This window comes from Parasteatoda tepidariorum, chromosome X1 (genome assembly GCF_043381705.1).
Source record: "Parasteatoda tepidariorum isolate YZ-2023 chromosome X1, CAS_Ptep_4.0, whole genome shotgun sequence".
Lineage (NCBI taxonomy): Eukaryota > Metazoa > Arthropoda > Arachnida > Araneae > Theridiidae > Parasteatoda > Parasteatoda tepidariorum.
In genome coordinates, this window is record NC_092214.1 from 54,227,406 (window position 1) to 54,247,664 (window position 20,259).

Here is a 20,259-nt window from a genome sequence, read left to right on the forward strand (position 1 = left end):
GCACCATCATGCAGCTGGTCATGTCCTTAACCTCTATGACCCCTTTGGCCTACAACTGTTATTTGCTGTATTGCTTTATGTAATATAGTTTTATAATTATGAGAATATAAAGAGAGGTTTTTTGAAGGAATTTCTGATTTTAATTTCTAGAAACAAGCAAATGTAATTAACAAACTTAATGCTGATAATTACTTGATTTTTTTTAATTTCTGTATTTAACTTGCATATAAGTAAGTGTCGCACAATTTCAATTTTTAATGTACATTTCAAAGCAAGTTGTTCAGGCTTTATTGACTTTGAACTGATGTTAAAATAGAAAATATTATAACTAGCGATATGTAAAACTACAAAAGTATATCTAAATTTTTCTTTTTAAGACTACCTACCAGAAAATTTGGAAAACGTCTTAAAAGTTCAAATTTCACTTGTTTCAAAAGTTTTGCAGCGATTTCATTTAATTAAAATTAAGAAATTCTTATTATCTTTTTAAACGAACGCTACAAATTTAAACGGATCGTAGACAGTGTATCGAAGATTGTATTTAAAAATATTTTTAATGGCTGTTCTGAAGATGAAAATATAAACGACCGCTTGATATTCTATGAAACAAATGCACTACTTTTAATGATAAAAAATAGAGAAGGACCACAGCAGCATATCAAAAGTATCCATAATGGAAATTCATTCCAACCATAAACAATTTTCGTTTGAAAGATTTCAAAATTCCTCATTTTCAATCTTGCAAAACTATAGACAAAACTATTTGCAATGATCATACAAATACGATTTTTTCTTTAGATTTTTGAACAGATTGGACTAAATCTGTTGTACAATGCACAAAATAAAAAACAGGCCGCCCAGGATAGATCTAATAATCAGATTTTCATGATTTAGAACTCAAACTTAACGGTTCCAGGGGTTGACTTCAAATATGCTAATTAATTAGAATATACGATATTTTAAGTTTCAAAATCAGACACAGAAACGTACTTTCTCTGAATGAACATAACTTTTTTCCGATGGATTCGGATTTCTGACCCCTAAAATTTATTTTTATTTTAAAACCATCGTTGAACAGCTGACCCAATTTTTCGGGTTTACGACTACCAATGTTCAATTCCATAGCCTTGTAATTTTGAACCCAATTTCAGAAGACAAGGAAGCTCCTGGACCAAGTATTGGGGGAAATTTGCTTTCGTGGAGGATTTTTTGATGAAATTAACTCGCATTTGCCTTACATGGGTAGGAAAACCTCCCACGGTTAGCCTGACGTCAAGGGGATTCTAACCCATGATCCGTCTACTACTGAGGATATTTTACGTCAGCATTGTGGTCGGTGCAAGGCGGATTCCGAATTCTCATCTACTAGTCATCACTGGGATTCTAACCCGGTTCACCTCATTGAAAGATGAACGCTCTATTTGGGGGTGGCCGCAATCTGGGAAATATGGTCCCCGTAGCTTGATCAAGAGATTGATTCAAAGTTAATTCTACTTTTTGCGCATTTCACCCTATCTCGAGATATCTTTAAGCTAATTTAAAACTTTTTGCACACAATTATAAAATTCATTTATCCAAAGATAATTCCATGGAAAAAAAAATAATTTTTAATAAATATTTATTATTTTTGTTATTTTATTTAAAAATAGTCTAAATTTTTTTGATTATAAGGTATACAAATTTTTAAATAATTTTAAAGAATATAATTTAGCATGGCAAAATACAAAATTTGAGTAAAATCGGTTGGATAGTTCTTGAGAAATCGAATTTCAAAAAAGTCGTGTTTCAAAAATTTGATTTCTCAGGAACTATTTGACCGATTTCCCTCAAACTTTATATTTTGCCATGTAAAATTATTTTCTTTAAAATGATATAAAAATTGCATGCATTGCTATTAAAAAATTTTTAAGCTAATAATAAATAAAATAATAAAAATTAATAAATATTCATTAAAAAAATTTTTTTGCATGGAATTATCCTTGGATAAATGAATTTTATAAATTTGTGCAAACATTTTTCAATTCTTTTACAAATTTCTCGAGGCACGGCGAAATGCGGAAAAAGTAAAATTAACACAAAGGGATCCAAACTATTGGGACCATATTTCCCGAATTGGTGCTACATCCTATAATTTTGGGACCAACAATCCAAATACGCTGGAAAAAAGTATGTTTATTCAGAGAAAATACGTTTTTGTGCCTGATTTTCTTAACTTTAAATATCGTCTACACTTATTAATTATTATATTTAAGGTTACCTCTTTCATTCATTAAGAATGAGTCCTAGAACGCGAAGATCCGATCATTAGATAAAAAATTGTTAAGGGTGGTCCGTTTTTAATTTTGCGCACTGTACATCATTGAAATTAAGATCTAGCTTAGATATTATAAATCACTGTTTGTAATTTAAATTAATTTGAATAAATTCATTTTTTTTTGTTTTATATTTATTTTTTCTGTTATGTGCTATCGATAAACCTTAAAAAATACTCGGATACATCTTAGCATTAAGAAAGTATTTTATTCTATATCATAAAATGATTTTTTTACATTAAAGTTTCAGTGCAACCATTTTAAATTCAGTTTATTGCAACCAGTATCTTACAAAATTTTAATTTTGAGCTTTTAATTGTCTTTTTACTAATCTTGTTTTGATTTTGTTTAAATTATTTTATTTTTGATGTCATACCATGCATTTTTTTTTTCTTTTTCTGCTCAATTTTCAGAAAAATAGACTCTTAGTAAATGATTTATTTATATTCTCCTCAATAACAAAATCGGGAAAATTCATGAAAATTTTGCATGGCCTTAATAAATTTCCAAATTCAATCTAAGGTTCTATTACAAGTAAATATAATTTCCATTTACATTACAAACGACTACAACTAATAATCGTTATATCCATAGCATCAGCGAATAATATGTTTATAACAAAGCTTTGTAACAGTCCTACATACAGTTTGAAATGCTAATGAATGAAACTGCACCAATGCTTGGTTATCTTGCTTGCAAATATTTCTGATTGCTGCTGTTCTAAACAACAAGCAATAAAACTTGATTGTCTTATTTATTTCACTTATTATTAAGCCACAAAATTTAATGATGACTTTTTTGTTCTGTGTGTATTATTCAAAATGTATATATTGTAGTATAATATGTATTTTTATGTACATATTTTTATTCATAGGTATTGTATATTCTACATGCCTTGTTATTTTAAAAACTACTGTTAAGCAGGGCGAAAAAAATTTTTAACTTTTATCTTAATCTTGGCCAAATGTCTCTTGGGGGTGGAAGTTGCCTTCCTCCCTTACTCAAAGGTAGAAATTGACTTGAGTTTCAAAGGCAATATTGCAAAAAGTAATAAAGATAAAAAAAAAAATTGACCTACATTTTCGTGGATAGGAAAGATTGAAAAAATTATTAGTATTTTTTTTTGAATGGATCACTCCGATTCTTAAACAAGAAAATTCGATTCAAAGTATGACAAGCCCGCCATAGACTTGACATGTTAAAAGCAGAATTGAGGAGTCTGCTTGGTTCAACACTTTTCTCTCGACAACCACGATTGGGGACCCGACTTTCTGATCATTTGAGCTCGCCCCGTGCTCTTTGTTCGCCAAGATCTTAATATACCGGGGTTTTTTTCACACTAAAATTCATATTCAGGGTTTGTCTTTTTAATCCACGGTAAGATTATTAATTGGTGCTGGCTATTATTTGAAATATTAAGTCAAAGACATAACAGTGTCTCCATACCAACTCACATAAATGTGTGCCAGTTTGTGCATTTTCCGTTTATGCGGTACTTTAAATTTAAATGCTAAAACAGATGCATTTTATTTCAGTCTAAGAGCGGCTTAGAAAATCCGACCAAATTCCGAGTTTACAACCGTCAATAGTCAACTCCATAGTTTAGTTATTTTAAAAACAACGCAGAATACAAGGGAACTCTTGGATTTAATAATGAGACAAACTAGCATTTGTAGAGGACCTTTTAATGGAATTAACTCGAATTGGAGTTACATGGAGAGGAAAAAACAGTAAAAACTTCCCACGGTTAACCCAACAGCAAGAGGAAAATATATTCATTAAAACATTTAATCCATTTATTCAAAAAAGCAAAATGAGGAATAGAAATGAAAAATAAGTTCTGCGTGCAACTTATTCACAGCAAAATATAAATATAACTTGTATTAATTCCAACATATTCTAAAAATTTTTAATTTGTTTATAGGTAAAATCAATTTTGTAACACATTTTTTAATATCTTGTATAATGCATTTCAAGTTCTATATAAAATTAGGTTGCTTCGATTAAAGAAGCATGTATCAGCATGTTAATAGGTATCTGTTTTTGCAACAAAAAAAAAAGGCGTATAAACTTAGTTGCTATTTTGCGTTTCAGAAAAAAGCAGAAAAGTTTTGCGAAAGGTTAGCATAGGGATTAAATTTTTTTTCCATTATTATATCTTTACCATTTTACTAATTTAGTTAAAAAGTCAAGCTTCATTTTGCAATTTTGGTACTATTAACAATTTATTTGTCATTGGCGAGATAATTGAAATGTATATATTTTTGGAAAAATATTCTTTTGAAAATATATTAGAAAATTTTTACCATATTTCGATGAGATTTTCATGTCTTTAATACAAATTATCGCAATTTTTTCTCAACAGGTTAAATACACCAAAATCAAGTTGTGTTAAATTTCATAACAATTTAAGGACCCACCCATATTTTTTTGGGATGTATATAATTTATTTTAAAATTGATTACTGACGAATAACGTATTGCTCATTCTGTAATAAATTTTATTGCGGACAACTTTCTCCATAAAAATCATATCTTGAATAAGTAGGTCACGATGAATTCTTTTTGGTTTTGAAAAGCATTGAGATTTATGCAGTTATTAGTGTTTAAATAATAAACCTGGATGCCATAGACCATGGGTTTTTGATATGAGTGCAATATTTCCCACGATTTTTCAATTTCATCTGAAATATCGAAAACAGTTCAATAAATCCTTATTTAAGAAATTATCATAAAACAGGGCTTATCAATGAAATACGTTTATATAGTCGCATATTAATCTAATAAAAATAAGTACTTGGGAGCAGTTAATGAGTGTACTATAATCACAAGACAAAATACTTAACCAACATAACTGTGTCATTAATTTATGAAATATTATATAGATGAAATATTGTTAGACATTTCTGGAATTTTATCTGAGCTCGACGGTTCATTTAAATTTAAATTTTTGTCAGAGTAATTAATTAATTTTATTACTTTTTTTACAGCAATGTGTGTTAATATTAAAAGCTTAAATAAATATAAAACTTCATTATTTTTATTATCAACTTTCGTCAATAAATAATTATTTTTAAGGACTTCAGCAGCTACTCTTAAATTTAATCTTTTTTACTCGTCAATAGGGAATATATCATTTAAAGTTTTCATACGTCATTTTGATTGAAGTAAAAGAGTCCTCTCAATAAAATCAATCCTTAACATAGCAATTTAAGTAAACATCTTAACAGTTACTTAAGTAAACGATGGTAAAATGTTTTAATGTGATGTCTTGTCATATTTCAGAATTGATTCAAGCTATACATCATTACTATGGTCTTTATTTGGTGTCATACCTATCAAAGAAATCAGTAGTCGTAGAGACCAAGCATTCACTAAGTGGGTAGGCCATGCATTGCTCGGTGCTTATATGATAATGGCAATGACCGTCATGATTAACATGCTTATTGCTATGATGTCCAGATCATTCCAAGATATAGAAGTAAGTTATAAATTATTTCAGTTATGACTAAAAAACATTCTAAACCCAATCAGACCTCATTCGTCTAAATAAGTGAAATATTAATACATTGCAATTCTAACGCTTGCTTCTGAGAATTTTCCCTGAAATAATTATTTTAAATGCATATGTTTAGCTTGGTTATTCATAAACGATTAATTAAGGTTCGTTTGGGTTTAGAGTAAGTATTCATCTAGCTGTACTTCAGGATATTTTCAGTTAAGAATTTGAGGGGTTTCGTGTTTAATATTTGGTTGGCAACCAAAATACCGCCATTTTTAATAAATTAAGCGTGGGAGGATTCCATTTTCTAAGCCATTTTCTTCGTCGTTTGCAATTTTTGTGAAAAAGTAGGTTTAATCACTCTTCATAAATCTCAACTGGATGGTCAGAAAAAGGAGCATTTTTAAGGTTTAAGTGTCCATTTTTTAACTTGGTTTACTAATCCCGAATGAAAATGAAGAACGATCCAAAATTTTCATCCTTTTATGTTAATTTTACCTTTTGCGTATTTCGCTGTAACTAAAGAAATTTTATGCGAAGTGAAAAATTTTTGCACACAATTATAAAATTCATTTTTTCAAAGATAATTCCGTGCAATAATAACTTTTAGTTAATATTTATCATTTTTTTATTATTTTATTTAATAATAGTCGAAAACATTTTGATTAATAAGGTCTACAATTTGTGTCATCATTTTAAGGAATGCAATGTTACATGGCAAAATACAAAATTTGACTGAAATCGGTCGGTTTTAGAGAAAACGAATTTTAAAAATGTCGTATATTTAAAATTTGATTTCTCATTAACTATTTGACTCTCAAAATTGTATAAAATTTTGCTATTGTCTAATGACAGAATTTTATCACACTAGAATTGAATCTTATATGGTTTAAAGGCCCTAACCTTAAATGTTCCACTTAATTATAGCAGACGATATTTTAAGTTACGAGGTCAGATAAAATAACATACTTTCTTTGATTAAACAAAACATACATTTTTTTTCAACAAATTTAGATCCTCGACTTTCAAATGAGTAAGGGACAGCCACAATCTACAAAATGTTTCCCAAATAGCTTAGAGTGGAAGATTGTAGAAAGTTTAGGCCCGGTTATGTTAAATTCACTTTTCGTACATTTCACTATCCTGACGAAGTCCGTTTTTCTTTAATTTTTATTTCTCACAAACTACTCAAACGATTCTCTTCAAATTTTGAATTTTTTCTCTTAAAAATACGTAGATTAAATTGGTGAAAAAATTTGCATTTATTCTAATTCAAATATGTTCTTTTGATATGAAATCAAATAATAAAAAATCAGAAATAGAAATAAAAAAAATTTAAATGTAATCTCTTTAGATGAACAAAATTTATAATTATATGCAAAATTCTTTTGATTCCCTCATAAGTTCCGGAGATATGAAGAAATATACAGGAAGTAAAATTAGCATTAAAAAGTCTTGAGAGGTTTTAACCCTTCTTTTGACTAGACTATGGGGATCATATTTTCCGGATTGCGGTTCCCCATCATATTTTGAGATCGAAAATCCATATCCGGCAAAAAAATAAATTATATTTATTCAGACTTTGCTACAACTTTGTGCCTGATGTCATAATTTAAATAATTGCTTCTCTACTTATTTAGCATATTTAACATTCAGTCCATTGACCAATAGAATAGGGTCCCAGTACGTGAAAATTCACTCATTAGAACAAAAGTTATTAATGAGTGTTTGCTTTTCTATACTTTTTTTGTGCACTTTACTATTTAGCTTTAAACATTTCAAAGATAATTAAAAAAGATCTACGCAATTGTTTTTGATGGTAATACTTAAGGAATTTTAAATAGTACAACAAGGCTTAGATACTTTATCAATTATCAACAAAATTTAAAAAATTAAAATTATTCAATCAACCTTGTACTCCTTAGAAGAAAGTGGAGTAAAATTGGGTATATGAAGGCCTGTTGGAGATAAACTCTTTGAGTTAGAAACAATCGCATTAAATCGAGACATTCAATGTTTAGTTATGCATAATATATCATTCTTGAACAATCCTATTTGGACATCATTTTTGTAAATGAGTTTTAAACTCAAACCCCATATGTTTACTCAATGAAAATTTAGAAATATTGAAATTTCAGTTAAAAAGTAGTAGACAGTAAATTTTGAAAAGCAACAGAATAGTGCTATTATTGGACTAAATACTTATTGTTTGTTAAGGTATGAATTTTCAGTAAACGTGTATAATAATCTGATCTGGACAAAAATAATTTTTTTAATTGTAATGACCAATTAATAGGATTAGTTTAAAAATGAAAGAACATTTGAGAATTGACATCAGTTTAGTAAAGTTTGATCGGTAAAACAAAACCTCTACAGACGCACAATACGGTATGTGCCTCTTCTTGACTTGTTACGTGTAATTAAGAGTTAGTTTGTTAGAGTACAAAAGTAATTTTGACACAATCGAGGTACAACGTTTTTTTACCCAGTCTTAACCAACTCTCTACTATACATTATTTTTACTATCAGAAATGATCTCAACCTCCAACTGACCAATCCGTAAAATTTTGCAATACCTTTTTTCTAAATTTTTATATTTATAGCTCTCTATATATATTCTAATATTATAGGATCATGCAGACAGAGAATGGAAATTTGCGAGATCAAAGCTTTGGATGAGTTATTTCGACGAAGGTTCAACTCTTCCTCCTCCATTTAATCTCATCATTTCTCCAAAATCTATATACTATTTTTGTAGAGGAGTCAAAAATCTTATATTCAAATTATTTCAAAGTAGTTTCAGACTCTGTGGTGTTAAATCCGTAGACGTCATAAAGGTAATAATGTATTTTCTATTTATTTTATATTGTATTTTTAAAGAACCATATAACAACTGTGCTAATAAGTTTGTTATTGATTAAAAATGAAAAATAGCTCATGTTAATTCCCTCGCTAATATTCTATAACCCATTATTATATATTTATTATTTAATTTAATAAATTGAAATAAATGTTTAATAAATTAAAAAATAATTATGGGTAATATATTAACATTTATGAATAATATATTAAAAAATAATTATTAAATTTTAAAAGATTTTGATTCCAACAGTATTACTTTTTTTTAAACAGGATTATCCTAATTATGTTGCAAATGTTTATTCATAAAATATTCTTTGAAACATTTTAGTGTAAATATATGCTTAAATGCTTTTTTTATATGAGAAAAAATCTCGCACTTCTTCGTTTTTAAAATTCTTCGAGGCAAAACATTATATTTTAATTTTTGTCAGTTCCTTTAAATGTTATTTTCTTATTCACGAAAAAAGTATACAAACATTACTTAAAATAATTGAATAATGTTACTGCACTTAAGTAATTGAAGCTATTTAGATAATGAGAAAAATATTCAAAAACAAACAACTACATATTAACTATAAAGACGTCAGAATGTTTTGCTTAAAAGTAAGTATCACTCTGCTATTTAAAATGTTTTCTATAGAATTATGAAAAGCAAGATGCATGAAAGTATTGAAAATGATGAAGTTACTATTACAGTAAAATTTGCTTTTTTTCACTGCTGCTGCTTGAATACTGTAAACAAATTTATAATTTTAGTAATAAAAATAATTTTAATAGTTTTACGCAATATTTGAATAAAAAAGTTTGTTTTTATTCCATTTTTATACCATTGCTGTACACCGTAGTTTTACTAATATTTCTGCTAAATAACAAAACTATTTTTTCCGTAGCATGAAGATAAGTCTGTTAGTTATATAGGTGACTCAATTACGGATAAAGTAAGTATAATGTTTTAAACATTTTTATACATTTTTTGAATTGTAACGCTTATATCCTCTTAAGTCATTTCATCCATCCTAATAGATGTTTTTCTGTAAATTTAAGAAAAAACAACGTTGATAGTCTTTTGTATGTAGTCAAGCCGCGTATCTTTGTAAAACTGCAATAATCACTGCAAAACTGCAATTATTGCAATAAAACTGCATAATAAAGCTGCAATTGTATAGATAAAAAACATCATCATGGTGAAACTGCAATTTATTTTACATTTTAAAAATCGCAGCTTCGAAGAAAAAAACTAACGGAATCATAGGTTTCAGGAGGATATTTGTGTAAATAAAGGGAAAAATACTCTAATTAAGTTTCTCTTTTAAATTTCAGATTGATCCTACTTCATGTATAAGTCCACCTCTTGAAATAAATAACTTAAAAAGTAAAGTTAACTACCAGGTAATGTATTTCTATTTATATTGACCAAATTTTAAAGGTATTGAAAAAATTTTCTCAGAGCATATTTTCAAAACATATAGCACTGAAATCTAATATCTTATATCTGTGAATCACAAAATTTAATGAAGACAATAAAGATTGATAATACGAACAATAAATTACAAGTTCAATGTTTCGTTAAACAAATAGATCTGCTAATTTAAAAGTATATAAAACACTTAACTTCGTATTTATAAAAATAAATGTCATTAAATTAATTTTCATAGTTAAGTAAGGATTAAAAAATGTTTTGATTTTAGTGCAAGAATAGACATGCCACTTCCTGTTGATCAAGTGATTTACTCAAAATATTTCGCTAATTTATTGATTCCAACTGCAAATAGATTCATAAATGAGAACTATACATACTTAAAACCTCTTTCCTCACTAAAATGCATTGTCAACTAAAGTAATTTTCATGATCAAGTAATAACTAAATGAGTTAATTTTAATACCGTATTGGCACACAGACCCACCCAAATTGTTACGCTAATTTCACTCGGTCAAAAAATCAAGTTAACAAAAAAAAATTTCCCTAGCATAATAAAAATAGTTTTTAATAATTGTTTTCATAGTTTTTACTATTTAATTTTTTAATTATTAACTGGAAAGATATAATTGGACTCCAATCAAACCATGGAAATAGAATCTTAAAAGGTTGAAATACAACCACGAAGTTAAAAGTTAATCAGTGTGTTATTTTTCTCTTTTTGTTAGTCATAGTTCATTTCTAATGCAGCAATTAACTCTGATATTAATGATAAATCAAAATTATTTATATTATTTCTTAGAAATACTTATTAATTTTTGGTGAATGAACAGTAGCTTTAATTGCAATTAAAAGGATAATTAATTTAAAGCTATTGTTGAGTAAGTATTGTTGAGTAAAGTTATTGCTGAGTATTGTTGATTTAACAAACCATAGTAACAACAATATTTGCTTTTTACTCGTTAATTTAATTCTAGCAAAGGTGCCAAATAAACAAGCGTTTGTTTTATTAAATATCTGCGTAGATATTAAATAAAATCTAATCTAAAATGTAGTTTAAATCTAATCAAATGCATGGAAAATGTATAAAGAAAAGAAGAACAAGTACGTAACTTAGAACACTTACACAGAATATGCACAGAATACTAGATTAAAACTAGATAAATATTGAATAATAAACTATATAATAACCTTACGATGAATTGAATTAGCTAGGTATTAAACAGCTGGTGGACATTTAGCAAATTTATTTCCTGAATTTAAATGTTACAATTCGAATTATAAACTTTTTGAACAAAAATAGAATAAAACACTTATTATAGTTGTTGCCATCATACTTAGTTAAAAAGATACAAGTATTATTTAATTAGAATGCAAACGTCAGTTAGATAGTATTAATTGTACTTGAAACTTAAAATATTTTATGATAATTTCAAAAGTAAACCAATATAAAATAATTAAAAAATGCATTAAAATGCCTCGTAATATAAAATGAAGCGCAAAATTTTTTTTCATTAAAAGAATCACGTCATAAAATCGTTTGCTGATTATGTAGAGAGTTTTTAAAAAAATCATCTGCATACATTCAATACGATTTTGCTTGTTTGAATTTGATGAAGCAGTACTCTAGATGAAATCTGTTGTTAAGGTTTGATTGTTTTTATTCTTAAAAACTAATAATGATTGCTTATTCATTTCTATGTATATAATAGCTCATATATGTATAGTAGCGTGTTTACATAATTACAATTCTAGTCATTTTAGCGTAATTGAAATGCTTTTTTAAACAATCATTATCAATAAAATAACTTTTTTGGTTGCTAAATACTGTTAAAGTTTCCTTTTCAATGTTAAAATTAAAAATTTCTTTTTCAATTGATATCTTTTTAGTCACAAAATTTTCTATCATTATATAAATATTTAACACGAAATAAATGGGGAAAAAATGATTTGTATAATGATTTTTTTTCAAATTATGTTAAATTTATAAATTATTTTAAATTATTTTTACATTTTTTAAATTATCTTTTAAGTTTTATAGTATTCATTGGATGTACATTATGCAAAAAGGAAAAAAAAGACCAAGCACACGGAATTACTTTCAATTTAATGATTGTATTTTCACTTAATAATACACAATCTTCATGGATAACGAGTATTAAATTCAATTATGCCAATTAATTTGCGCAGACAATATTCTAAGTTACGAAATCAGACACAAAAACGTACGTTTTCTGAATAAACATACTTTTTTAAAACGAATTTGGATTATTCTTAATACGGAAATTAACTTTTAATTAATATTTATTACTTTTTATTATTTCATTTAGGTCGTATTATTTCATTTGGTCGAATAGTTCTTGTCAAATTGAATTTAAACTATACGATTTTTTTTTTTTAAATTTGATTTTCCTTAGGAACTTCTCGACCGATTTCATGGAAATTTATCAATACGATCGTATGCGCACCTGAGAATATTTTCTCATTTTTATAAGTAATATGTAGATATTAAAATTTTCAAGAATGAATAAGATAAGCTTTCGCTAACTTTAAAAAGTGGGAACACAAAACAACGTACTTCTTATTATTTATTTATGTATGTAGCTAATGCAATTAAACTATTCAAAATTAAAAAAGAAAATCTTACGCAATGACTATGATTTATTCAAAAGAAAAAAGCATCAGCGAGCTCATTACATTGAGCTCATTGCATTTTCCGCCAAGTACTCCCTCTTAGTGATCATTACATTTTCCCCCAAGAACAAAATCCATATTTACTAAAGTCATACATCATTTGACAGAACGGCACTCACCGCGAAACTATATACGATACGACAAGGGAAACCTGTAAAATTGCCTCAAGGAAGCATGAGTTACGTTGAAAGCAATCATGGCAATGACTACACGCCACGAACAGAGTCCATTTCTTTCACTGTTGCTGTCATAGAGAGCGTGGACATCAATGATGAAAGTTTGATGATGATGAAGAGGAGAATGGTTATGATGATGATGTCACGATCAGCTCTTTAGGACACAGTGATTTCTGTTTAAAGAAGAAATCTAAGATATAGTCCGGATATCTAATGAACTCCTTCTGCCACAGAATCTGAAGATCTTTGCTGCTATAGAAACAAGAAAGAGGACATTTAAGTGTGGAAAACATTAGATACCACATTCGCTAACCCCTCTCCAAACTTGTCCCAAATGCTATCTCCCACTTCAACTTTAAAAAGTTCAGCCACGTAAATATAGTCTCCGATAGTGCTCCAGACGACTAGAGAGGGGAGTTCATTAGGTAGACAGACTATAGTGAGATCAATTGTCGTGGTGAGCAATAATGATCCATTCTAATTCAACTACAGATGATTGGGCGAGTTTAGAAGTGTAAGTGAAGAATAACCAGCAGCAGTGGATACTGTGCAAATGTGACAAATCTATCGGATTTGATCATAACGAATGAAACTCGGAATTCACCTTGCTTGACAAGATAAAGGACATGTCAGAGACCAACATGTATAATATTTTTGGAATTGCGTGCAATAAGACATGTAATAATCGAAACCAAACCTGACTTTTCTTGAGATTTATTTCCAATGAAAACTGCAAAACTGATTTTAAAAAAAGTTTAAATAGCTAAGAAAACTCGTATTTTCTGATAAAAACTTGCTTTTTTAAAAATAAATAAATTGCATTCCGACATGTAACAGCATTTGGATGATCATTTCAATTACCAAAATGCTGAGGAAATTTTACAATAATTTTGTATAGCTATTCATTGATATCATGTATTGCTGTAAAGTAACAAACGTTTAAGTATGACACCCAATATTTTTCAAACTTCAAATGTACTTTTATAAAATCTATTCTTGACTGTTTAGTTGTTAACTTGTTTGTGAGCTTTTATATTAATGATAACTGTGAATGTACTTCATAATTAGATATTGCAAAGCTTCAAATATAAACTTAACTCGTTATCATTTATGTGCCAAAGCATGCATTTAATTTAGTAATATGTTTTTAACAATCAAGTCCGCTTTTGTTGGTTCATAATAGCACTTTTATAAGGTCGAAACTAGTTGGTGCATTCTTAAGTTGATGATAACATCGGCAAACATTTTTTTTCCTGTAGCACGTGATTTTTGAACAGGTCTTACATGCTACAGTTTTCATGCAATTTAATAATATATTCCTAACCAGGATTTTTTAAAAGTTAACCGGGTAAATATTAATTTTTTTGTGTGAAATGTTATTAAATATACCAATATTTCATAAGATTGAGAACGTATCGCAAAACTACTTTTACGGCAATATATTCATCAAGCAAAACACAACATACAAAGCACAGATAATAATAGTTAAAAGAGAAATGAGATGATTCAAATAATGTAATTAAAAAGTCATTAATGTTCTACGTCATTATACTATGTAGCGCAAGAATTCCCCTGTTTCATTTAAATATGTCGTCCTTGTAAAATAATCTAGATAAAAATTTTGAATAAAATATGAAATCTTCATTTTCAAAAAACTTTGTTAAAGAAGCACTAATATTTTCCATTTTTATAGGAAGTTATGAAGAGATTGGTAAGTAGATATATACATCAAGCAAAAAAGCAACTTAGACAAGATGGAGTAAATGAAGACGATCTGTTGGAAATAAAACAAGATATTTCTAGCTTGAGGTGAAGTTTTAAAATGATTATTTTTAAGTAATGAATCATTAAATATTGGAGACTGATCGTTAAATTGCAAAATATGTAAACAGAAGCATATAAAGTTGTGTCTAATATGATTATCTTAAAATAGTCTGAAAATCATTACGTAAATGTAATGTTTTAGTATTGTTAATCTTTTTAACGCGTATAAAATATAATCTTTATAACATGTCTAAAATAGTTAGCGAAAATAATCATTAATACACTCAGTTAGGTGATTGAAAATTTTACATTTGATTAAAACATATGATAGATAATAGCATGTTAAGATTACAATATCCATATTACAAAGCATGACACTTATATCATTAACCCCTTCTCTGTCAGATTTTTTATTTTTGAATTTCTGACCCAAAAAAAGCATTTTTTTATTGATGAAAACTAATATATGTTTTATCCTAAATTCGAAAATATAAAATATATTTGTCAGCAAGCAGTTTTTGTTTGTCCTATTGGTGGTGAAATATGTGTTATCCTTTCCGCTGATCTCCAGTTTTCCCTGCAATGCACACAAGTTTTATCTTTAAGAAAAACATTGTGATAACATATTTATTAACTCTATTGCTTTAAGGTGCTTAAGATAAAGATCTAAGATAAGGTGCTTAAGATAAACTATTTTGACATACAACAATCACACTAATGAAAGCGGAAATACAGAAAGTGCGAAAGGATTTTGATTTCAATTAATAGTGGGAAATCTCACTGCGAAAATTGCGAAGAAAGTGGGACTAGTTGCGTCATCTCTTAGCAATATTCAGATATACAAAAGAAATGTGTAAATAGAGATGAATTCAATTTTAATTATGCAATTTTCTTCTTTGTGCTGTAGTATGTGACGCTAATCATACGGGTACAAAAGCGCCGAACGTATGAGATGCAACGCCGATAGAGAAAGGTTTAAATTGTATGTTTACAAAAATAATTTATGCAAACCATAATGGAAAGCATGAAAAATTCTAAGACTTTTAAGTGCTTAAAATTGCTGTTTTCTCCCATAAATTTTACAGAAATAAGGGAAATAAAGTATGCACGTCTGTAATAACAGTCGATATACGCTAATTTGATACCTCTTTTATTAAGAAAAAAAGTTTACGGTTGTTTTAATGATTGACTAACGCATTCAATATAGTATTCTTATTTTAATTCCAGTTAGCAAAGGTCAGTTGAGTACTAATTTCTATACTACATAAGTATTTGTGGAAAGATCTGGATACTATTTTCACGATTCGAATGCTGGTTTGCAATTAGAAAAAAATATTGCTTCAATATTTTTTAAATTGAGTAATTAGAGGGTTAAGAATATTCATATAAAACAAATGAATTGTCTCATATTTAAAAAATCAAAGGCAAAGGAAACTTTATTGATGCTTATTTTCTATTGAAGAAACAAATATTTATTTGTAGTTTCTAACTTGTGTTAGATATAAATATCTGAAAGTCTCACTCAAATTATTATAACAAAATTTTTGAAGCACTACAAAGCTGCGAACAATTCTCTTAGGATTTTTCGCATTGTTGGAGTTTCCAAAAAAGTATTTTAGAGAAGCTAATTACTTTGTCATTCACCTTCTTGTCAGTTCACGGTGAAACTTAAAATGATTAGTCATGGTTTTTGGAAATGAGAGTTTGTGTCAGTATTCAAAAGCAAACATCAATGTTTTTAGCACGTTTATATGCTTTATTACAAACAAACAAATATATTTTGCCTACTTTCATTGAAACTCCTCAATTGCAATATAAAATATAATACTCATTAATCTAAGCTTGTAAGTACAAATGCTACTTGCTACAAATGAATACTAAGAGAATAGTTGTTTCTCTTAGATCTAAATAACAGCAAATTTGAAAAATTACTGTTTGGAAGTGGTCCTGTTTGGAAGATTTTATTCCTAACGCATTAAAAGACACCAGTGTTTCATGTTGAATTTCACAATCATATATTATTAAAATGCTAAATATAATATTTCCCCCTCATTTTGACCTAAATTAATACAAAATAATGAAAAAAGTATGAAAAATGTGTTTAGTAAAAAGACACCGGTGTTTCATGTTGTATTTCACAATCATATATTATTAAAATGCTAAATATAATATTTCCCCCTCATTTTGACCTAAATTAATACAAAATAATGAAAAAAGTACGAAAAATGTGTTTAGTAAAAATTCCTTGTCAAAGGTATTTGCTAAAGAGCTTTATTGGTTTCATTACCCAGTTATGATTCGAAGCTAAATCAATAAAACAAAATAGTAATGAATACAAATAAAAACGAATTCATTCAACATTAATATTGAATAGCTTAGCAGAGAAGTATTATTTATGCATATTTTTTATTATCTTATTATATTGTGCTCAAACTGACCTCGTTTTACCTTGAATTGATTTCCTTTAATTACCAGTCACTTCTTTTCTTTGCATTTTTGTGGTAGCTTTAGTAAGAAAACTTTCATTTAGATGTAACAATTTACGAATTTTGAATAGCAATTATTTATCTAAACAGGTATGAACTTCGAGAAGATCGTAAGCGAGAAAGCGCCAGAAACACAGGGCATATTGATAGTATTAAACGAGATATAATTCGCTCCCTTAGTGGAAGCCAGATGCTTGGACCCATGACTCCATCTTCGACTTCACCACCACCAATTGATCATAGAATGGCTGTCCGCAGTGTTGACGATGTTACAGACGAACGTGAAACAAGAGACAGATTAATTCTGCCACCATTGACGTTATCAAACCAAGATATAGATCTAATACGAAAAGAAGTAGTTGTTGGTGTTCAAAATGAACTAAAAGCTCTTCTAAAAGAACTGCAAGCTCAGAATGCTGCTGCAAATCAGATACACCAACCAACTCATGTTCCTCCTCACCCACAGCAGGGTATGAGATTGCACCCAAATCTACCACCTGCTGTTCCAGACCTTGCGTCCGACTTGTATCAGACTCATCTTTTTACCCAACTCTAGATACCTGACCATTTTGCCCCACCGTACCTCCCTCAATAAAGAAGAACGTCATTGCATTTATATTTATTTTCGTCATTCATACCCCCATATAATGGTGTATATTGGAAATTTCGTTAAAAACCAGATTTGTTGAAACAATTATCATTAAAAATTTGATTCAGTTGATTAAAATCATTCTAAAGTTCCATTATAAGTTAACTTACAAAACTTTTTTATTTTAATACCAGAATTGGTTAAAAGATCAGAAGTACGTATATTTTCAATACTTTATTAGCATTTTTCAAATGTTTCAAATAAATTCTTAATAAATTAGTAAATTCTTTGTAAATTGGTAATATCGAATAAACTATCTTGCTCTTATAACTATGGCGATGCTGAAATTCGAGTTTTATAATTTTCTCTCTTCATGCATTTGTTTAGTACGTTTAAAGTCCTTAAAGCAATCTCCTTTGTAGAAGAAAAAAAATTCATAATTTTTCAAGAAAAAAATTTAAATCATCAAAGTATTCGTCTAATGTAACCTAAATTTTTAGAAACACTAACGTTAGAAAAACGTAAAATAAAGGCTTTGCAATGGCAATGAAATCGATTAAAGTAAATCTTTTTTAAAGAAAATGTTTTCTGTATTTTAAACTTTGTCTTTGATCAGTATAAAAATGCATAATAAGCAATTGGAGATAAACTAGAGGCAAGCTAAGATATTTTTTTTAAACTCTTATGACTTTAATTTTTATTTTATTTTTAATACTAAAACGTCTCTTTAAATTTTAAAAATTCTAAAAAAATTAATAAATAAATAATAAAATTCATTTAATATTTATTATAGATTTCAGAATCATTAATTTGTGTTTTAAATTTTATCTAATATGATTTTTCAGTTATAATAACCACTTTTTAAAAAAATTGCAACAAACATCATGAAAGTCAATGGCAAATGCATTTATTTTAATGCATTTTAACATTTGAAAACAATTTACATCACTTATAATTATAACTGTACAGTTAACTATTGTCTCTGCAATGAGAGTCTGGTTAACTACAATTTACACCTAAAAACGTTTCCGCCCTGCAACTTTAGAGAATGTAACCTCGTCCAAAATTTTTAGACATTAGAATCTTATTGCCTAGACTCTAGTTAAAAGTAATCTAAATTCAGTTATGAATACACCCATAAAATTTTTAATTAAACTTTATTTGAAATATCATGTGAATATGTAAAACAAGAAAGTATTTTCAAAGGATAAAAAAAATCCTTTTATTTTTAACTTTAGTCTTCGTTTCTATTAGTATTACGAATTGAGTGGATGCAAGCGTACTGTTTATAAACACTTAATGATAATGTTTATGAAAACAAACAAAACAAACTGTATGTTTATAAACAAAGATATGAAATTTAGTGGATTTAACTGGATGACTTTAGTCACACACTAAATTTGAGTCGTAGATTTAAAATATAGGCAAATTTTATTAAGAGTTATTACTATAATTGTTTATTCTATAGTCAGTAACCTAAAATTGTAATATAAATGGAATATAATCTGGTTTTCTTAAATATTTTAACATCAAACTATTTAAAAGTACTAAAGATTATCAAGTACATTATTTATAGAATAATTCTATTCCGAAATTATTTATTTAGTAAAAGTGAGTCAATACTTTTTAGCCTAACAGCAAGAAAAAAAATTAGAAATAATTGAATTATTTTTAAGCTAGCTTGCATGCAAAACATTCCACTCTTGGTTACATAATTTTTAGATGAAGCATTAAACAAATCATTGATATTAAGTAATTTCCAAGAGCTTTTTAACACTTTCAGAAAAATCACCTTCAACGAAAGGTACTAATGGATTGGTAAGCTTCTTAAAGTAAAATACTATTTTGCTATTTATTTATCTACGAAAAGGACCAATGAAAGATAAATTTCTAAAGTAGTATTTTAATCTTATTACTACCTACGATAATGTTTAATGTCTTGCTAGTACGAATTTTTCTCAAATAATAGCAGACAAATTATCTTAGATAAAGTAGGCGGCACTATGCTTTAAAAACGAATGTCATGAGAAAAATAATAATTTTGAAATCTAATCTAGTTATAAAAATCGCTTATGCAATAAAATATCGCATAGTTTGCAAAACAAAATCCAGAGCCTTTACATGATATATGCAAGGCAAATTTTTGGTATCTGAAAAATATATAAATAATTTTAAGTCAAATTGTATTACCCAAAGAACTCTTTGTGTCGTAGTATCAACCACTGAGTAGTAGATATTAACCAGAGACAAAGATAACTCAAAGTAGGAACATTGGTAAGAAAATTCAAACTAAAATATTATATAATAAATAAAGATTAAATATTGTTTAGTTTGCAAAACTAAATCTAGACCCTTAATATGATATATGAAATGAAAACTTTTGGTATATATTAAATAGATAAATAAGTCAAGGTCAAATTGCTATTATGCTACCCAAGAAACTCCTCGTGTCATAATA

General features: G+C 27.8%; 1 protein-coding gene across 4 annotated transcripts in view; it reads left to right on the forward strand.

Moving 5' to 3' along the window:
- LOC107450089 (transient-receptor-potential-like protein) overlaps positions 1-17,824 on the forward strand; it is a 199,854-nt gene extending 182,030 nt beyond the window's left edge. For all 4 annotated transcript variants that reach the window (XM_071187496.1, XM_071187497.1, XM_071187495.1 and 1 more), the window contains 6 exons: positions 5,597-5,792; positions 8,444-8,650; positions 9,566-9,613; positions 9,996-10,064; positions 14,656-14,771; positions 17,303-17,824. In XM_071187496.1, the coding sequence (XP_071043597.1) occupies positions 5,597-5,792; positions 8,444-8,650; positions 9,566-9,613; positions 9,996-10,064; positions 14,656-14,771; positions 17,303-17,768 (1,102 nt within the window). In that variant the 3' untranslated portion in view covers positions 17,769-17,824. The remainder of the gene's footprint in view (positions 1-5,596; positions 5,793-8,443; positions 8,651-9,565; positions 9,614-9,995; positions 10,065-14,655; positions 14,772-17,302) is intronic.
- Positions 17,825-20,259: the final 2,435 nt, after the last annotated feature.